Source organism: Exophiala oligosperma (assembly GCF_000835515.1).
Source record: "Exophiala oligosperma strain CBS 72588 unplaced genomic scaffold supercont1.9, whole genome shotgun sequence".
NCBI classification, from domain to species: Eukaryota; Fungi; Ascomycota; class Eurotiomycetes; order Chaetothyriales; family Herpotrichiellaceae; genus Exophiala; species Exophiala oligosperma.
Window position 1 is genome coordinate 1756509 of NW_015622826.1, and position 6115 is coordinate 1762623.

Genomic DNA, 6115 nt, shown 5'->3' on the forward strand with positions numbered 1-6115 from the left:
AAATTTGACGCACAGTCCTTTTCAACGGTAACACACGGTCGTCGGATTCCAAAACACCCCAGAGCGATGCTGTGTTCGATCAATGGATCTTGAATTGTGGAATCCAAGCATGGCTTCTCGTCCGCTGGGGTAGTGTCGTTGAGAGAAGCATGCCTCAAGTACTGTATGTCAAACAGCCACTTCCGCCGTGGCGTCTGTGAGTCCTCGTGTTGCATCTCTTGGACACGCTAGAATGTACGGCACAACGTGCTGAGTGGGCCCTTTGCGAGGCACATACCATGCACATTCCCAAATGTGTCGTCTGTGCGTAGCAGGGATACCCTTTGTTAACGGGGAGGGTCCATTCCCGATATTAGATGTACGGCAGGGGCCAGTATACAGTTATGCGCGGATTTAGACTCCCTCAAGACATTGCTAGAGACTAACCCCTCTGTCACCTGATTGTGTCGTTTTGTTATTGAGCACTTCGCCAGACTATTGGCTCTGGATATTCTCAATCCGTCCACCGTCTCACTCGAAGCGAAGACTAGCTCGCCCGAACCAAGTCATTCCATGGCTCTTGCGCGCATGGTGTCTTCTTGAATGCCAGGAAGTCAGATGCAGATATCATGTCGAGCTTATCGCAGGCAGGCCTGATGGTTGCACAGAGCCTGCTGGGAAGAGACATGCTTATGCTGTCCGTGCGCTCGTGCGGTATGTGTCCCTCTTCAACCACGTTCAAAGTACTTGATGTGATAAATTCCACGAAGCCCATAGTTATGCTGGCAAAAGTATGGTCATACAAGAAAATAGCAGTTTCAAATCGCAAAAATGTCAGCTTCGAACGAGGATCCATTTCGTGATCCAACCCCAACCGACTCGGCGCAGTCAAGTACAACAGAATTCGCAACAAGACCAGGCAGTCTTCGCAGTGTCGAAAGTGGTCAGGACCAGGAGAAGAACATCAATGGACAATCAGAAACTCGGCCTGAATCTGAGACTGGCACAAGCATTGAACGGGCAGAGTCTCTACTTCAAGAGGTAACCTCCAGAACCATCGGCGTCGCCGTCCCATATCCTTCACATCCGTCTGATGCAACGCGAAACGCGGGCCATAAACACGGGCCCTCGCTTGCCTCGTATTCCTATCCTTTGACGTCAAACCACAAGGCCTCAGACCCCTCAGTCAGCCGGGAACCAGATTCGTCTAAACCCTCTAGTGTCACTAGGGGGCTTGTTCATAAACTCAAGGTTTTCAAATTTTGGGGGAGGCAAGAGGGCCCGGAACGAGCCCAAGATAACGCCAACGTCAAACGTTCCTCCTCGGCCGAGGGGATTCTCGAGGCACGCGAGAAGGAAAACAACCAAGACTATTCTCGCAGTGGGGAATCCGATAAGTCGCCAGCAAAAGATGTCGACTTTGGCATTATTTGCCACCCACTACAAAAGACCCGAAGTTCAGTGGACCCGCAGCTTCCAGAGGCGAACCCCGTTATTCGGGTTGAAGAAAAGCATTCCGTCCGACCCGGCGTGTACTTTCGATCTCGCCGAGTTAAGGCCAAGGACAGAGATGTCTCGTGGCTTCGGAAAAAGAAGGACCCTCGACAGAAATGGCTGAGTATCGTCCCTGTCGGCGGTCTCTTCCTCGGATTGTGTGTCGCAGCTATCAACGTATGGGTCGGCTACAGAAATGTTCCCGTACACAAGTATTGCCTCATCTACGAGGACGATTTCAGTTCGCAGCATCTTAACAAGTCCATCTGGCTACAGGAGGTCCAGGTCGGGGGCTTCGGCAACGGTCAATTCGACGAGACGACCGGTGACGAGGAAAACGTCTACATCCAAGACCACATGCTCCACATCACACCTACCCTCCAAGACGAGTATCTCATGACCCATAATGTCAGTCTAAATCTGTTTGACCGAGGGACTTGCACCACAACGGGCTGGGATAACTGTGTGTCCGTGACAAACACCACAAACGGCACTGTAATCAACCCCGTCAAATCCGGACGTATCAACACGAGCCCGGGGGCCAACATACGATTTGGCCGAATCGAGGTGGTGGCCAAGTTGCCTGAAGGGGACTGGCTCTGGCCGGGCATTTGGCTTTTCCCGACTAATTCGGATTACGGTGTCTGGCCTGCCAGTGGTGAGATCGATATGGCGGAAAGTAGGGGGAACAACTGGACGTATCCTCTCAGCGGCAACAATGTCATCTCCTCCACCCTCCACTGGGGTCCAAACATGGCGAATGATGGCTGGTGGCGAACGTACAAAAAGGAACGGGCGCTCCATTCGACTTTTTCCGAAGAGTTCCACACGTTTGGCCTGGAATGGACTGACGAGTACATGTACACCTACCTGGACAGCCGGTTGCTGCAGGTTCTCTATCAACGGTTCTCCAGGTCCTTTTGGGACTTTGGAGGGTTTTCGACTCTGAGCCTGGGCACGCCGGGCAACATTTGGGCAAACGGCACAAAGGCCGCCCCCTTCGACCGGGACTTCTTCCTTATCCTCGACGTGGCCGTCGGTGGGACGAACGGTTGGTTCCGCGACGGATTGGCCGACAAGCCCTGGGAGAACTCGAGTCCGTTTGCACGGAAGCAGTTTTGGGACTCGAGAGACCAATGGTATCCTACTTGGCAGAACAAAAACGGCCCGTCCATGCAAGTCAAGAGCGTCAAGATCTGGCAGCAGCAGGGCTACAACGGCTGCGGTGCCGATGCGACGATCATAGGCTAGCCTTTGGTATGATTCAGATTTGAGAACCTACTGTTCAAGGTAGACGGTGCCAATCTGCGATACCGCCCGGGAATTACTCAGGACGGGACATAATGATAATGACGACGGTAACAGTCGAGAAAGATGTCACCATACATCCCAGGCCAAGTTCGTGCACACCGAGACTTTCTATGGGTCTTTATGGAGTAGGGAGCACAATATACTTTTCTATCCCGATACAATATACATTTATATGTTATACTTTTGTGGCTAGTGGTCCTTCCTGGAACTTTGACGCCACCGTCGAGCGGAACATCGTCAGTGGTGCCGGTACATGTCACACCTTGCCTGACTGGAAATCACTGGTCTTGAGCGACAACCATAGGATAGCCTGCCCGGGATTACTCAGGACGGGGTGTGTTTCAACGCGTGGGGGGTTTTGGTTGGATCAGTATGCTGACTTACTTTGCTGGCTTCTTCAACAGCAGCAACCACCACCACCCATGGCAGGTGCTTGCCGGCTTCCCTCAGCTTCCTTCTCGATGACAGATGCGCCTCCTTCGACCTGCGAGCTCTCCACGAGTCTCTTCTTGATGTCGCTGACCAAGGAGAAGAAAGCCCTGTCGATGTTGATGTTGGATCTGGCGGATACTTCCAGGAAGGGAATACCCAGCTCGTCGGCCAGGGCTTGTGCTTGCTCGGTAGAGACGACCCGTTTCTCCTGCTGCATGTCGCACTTGTTTCCAATCAGAATTTTATTGACCCCCTTGGGTGCGTGTTCCTCGACATTTGAGTACCACGCTCGGATATCTGCAGGGCAATGCATGGTTTGTTAGAAATAGATAAATCACAAGAAGTCGAGATAGATCTGGGGCACAGAAACGAACTATTGAATGATTGCTCGTCAGTGACGTCGTAGACGAGCAGGATGCCCATGGCACCGCGGTAGTAAGCCAGAGTCATTGAGCGGAAGCGTTCTTGACCGGCCGTATCCCATAGATGTAATTGAACGCGTTCACCGTCTAGAAGAATCGTCCTCATCTTGAAATCTAGGCCGATGGTGGCGAGGAAGGAAGGAGTAAAACGATCGTCAACGAACCGGAGCAGACAACAGGATTTGCCGACGCCGGAATCGCCCACGAGGAGGAGTTTGATCTATTGGTGCCAGTTAGGGATATGAAAACGGGGTCTGGGGGAGTTGAAGAGCTTTTTAACGTGCTGGAGAAGTATAATGTCTTTTGCTTGTCATGGTGGATGGTTATGATGATTTTGGCCGAGGCGAGTGGAAATGTATGTACATCACGCAGGACGTGGGAAGTGAGACCGGAGAGGAGGTGCTCTACTCTCGCCACTACCGAGGATGCAATTTATCGCCAACTCGAAGGTAAAGGCTTCATCTGGCCCGATCAGCCTGGACTTGGACTTGTACACAGTAGATATTGAGACAAAGACCAATAAGGAGGGCCTTATACGTCTGATGGGTCTCGAGAGCTTGCCGCCCTTAGAGGCACGACGGTTACTCCTTGCATTCCGAAAGGATTTTGACATGATGATGGAGATGATGAGAATAAATCTCGCAACAGATCAAAGGTTACAGAACCCACAAGTCTCTCAGGTCGTCCTGAAAGATACGGAGGAGGCTCAAGGAATGTCTTCTAGTCTGATGGCTGGGAAGCCGTGTCTTATCTACCCCGGATTTCTCACTTTCTTACGCAACGAGACAGCGCTGGATTGTGTTAAATATTTGGCTAGGTTTCGTCTAATTGCTTTTGCGGTACGGAGTACGGAGTATCAGGAATGCCCACAGTGGCCGGGCATCCAGGTCCCTCTACATAACAGCCGCATGCAACACCATTGAACTCGGCTCGCCAATCTTTGATGCTAGTGAATCGACCATAGGTTGTGGCATACGAAGTACAGTGTTTCCTGTCCCGAAACAGTCTGGGCCGTGTGCAACGCTTCCTACCGGCGTCTTGATCCACTCTTCCCCCACCTTCCCCCCCCTCCCCCCCCCCTCTTCCCCCCGGAGAACGGCAACTCAGTCGTGAATAAGGAGAAATCTTGGCCGTAAGCTTCACTTGCTTGAACCACACTACCCCCATCTACCCATCAACAGTCCAAAGGGTCCGTCGGGGTGCTCTTCTACATATCTTCAGGCGCAGCCAAGCGATGTTTGATCACATTGGTATCGTCGTCAACGATTTGAAGAGCAGCGCGCGACTCTACGCTCGCATGCTAGCCCCGCTGGGCATCAGGATTGTCGAGAAGCACCGCCTGGCTGTCGATTCGGGTTGGGTCGTTTTCTCCAGCGGCAGGCCACAATCGCCATTCTTCGTGCTAGGAGAGGGGAGGCCATCATTCTGGACCGACAACAACACCGTCGCCAGCAGCCCAATTCATCTTTCCTTCTCGGCGCCGTCGAGGGAGGCAGTAGATAGCTTCCATGCCGCCGGGCTTGAACACGGAGCTCGCGACAACGGCCTTCCAGGTATCAGGCGTCCTCCATTCTATTGTGCCTTTCTGATCGACCTTGACGGCAATAACGTCGAGGTGGGCTGCTACCTTGACGTCGACGGTGAGACAGACGCCAGGTCACCTCCGGCATCTACATGAATGGTGGCCCAAATGGCCGATTGGGGTCGTGGTCTTACTGTTTCCGAGCAAAATCAGCACAAATTGAGTCGTTGACATCCAAAACATGGGAAACCCCTAGTGCACTACAGTAGCTGCAGGTTTTTCCCAAAGTACTGATTACTTTGTGTCTGAGAAAGACTGTGCTTTGAGTCGATGGCCAGACCTCAAAGGCTGAACAATTTCATTTCCATGTTCAGATGTCATGCCGTCGTCGAGCACTCTTAAGCTGAGGCTTCAGGCGGGATGATGTATTGTATTTACAGGCCCATAAGAAGAATCTTTAAGCTGACTCGCGAGGACCCTATGAGTATTCCCTTGGTTAATTTTCGAATTTCATTTGCGATTGACTATCCCTCTAATCTGTAATGTAATGATATTTGAGAGACTCGTTCAGTGAAAGCAAAAACTGTTAGACCAATGTGGACAAAGTTGGTACACAAATATCGAAGGCCTAGTTTTTTAACTAATCAGTCTCCCTGACTTTGATAATATTTGTGCTTTGCAAAATTCCGTAAAAACCTTATTTTTTTGCAACATGCAAAACATTCAACAATCATAAAAGCGGTGAGAACACAACGCCATATTTCTCAACAACCACCCTATAATTTCATAAATATTATATGATAATCTTACTCCGGAGCAAATTCTCTATCCAAGTATCTAAATTTTACTATATAAAAAGGCGTGGTTGTGATGCCGTCACAGCCGAAGTTTGATCCTGCGGTAAAAGTGGCCGTGTCAATTGCACTTCGGGCAGGAGTGAAAGGCACAGCCATTG

The 6115-nt window shown here is 51.1% G+C and overlaps 2 protein-coding genes across 2 annotated transcripts; one reads left to right on the forward strand and one right to left on the reverse strand.

Moving 5' to 3' along the window:
• The first annotated feature begins 506 nt into the window (after positions 1-506).
• PV06_09198 (uncharacterized protein) lies at positions 507-4301 on the forward strand. Its single transcript, XM_016410622.1, has one exon. It carries the CDS (start codon positions 811-813, stop codon positions 2722-2724), a length of 1914 nt encoding a protein of 637 aa, XP_016259644.1. The 5' UTR covers positions 507-810; the 3' UTR covers positions 2725-4301.
• On the reverse strand, positions 3182-3744 carry PV06_09199 (uncharacterized protein; the record flags this gene model as incomplete). Its single annotated transcript, XM_016410623.1, has 2 exons — positions 3182-3513; positions 3591-3744. The coding sequence occupies 2 exons, from the start codon at positions 3742-3744 to the stop codon at positions 3182-3184; spliced, it is 486 nt and encodes a 161-aa protein (XP_016259645.1).
• Positions 4302-6115: the final 1814 nt, after the last annotated feature.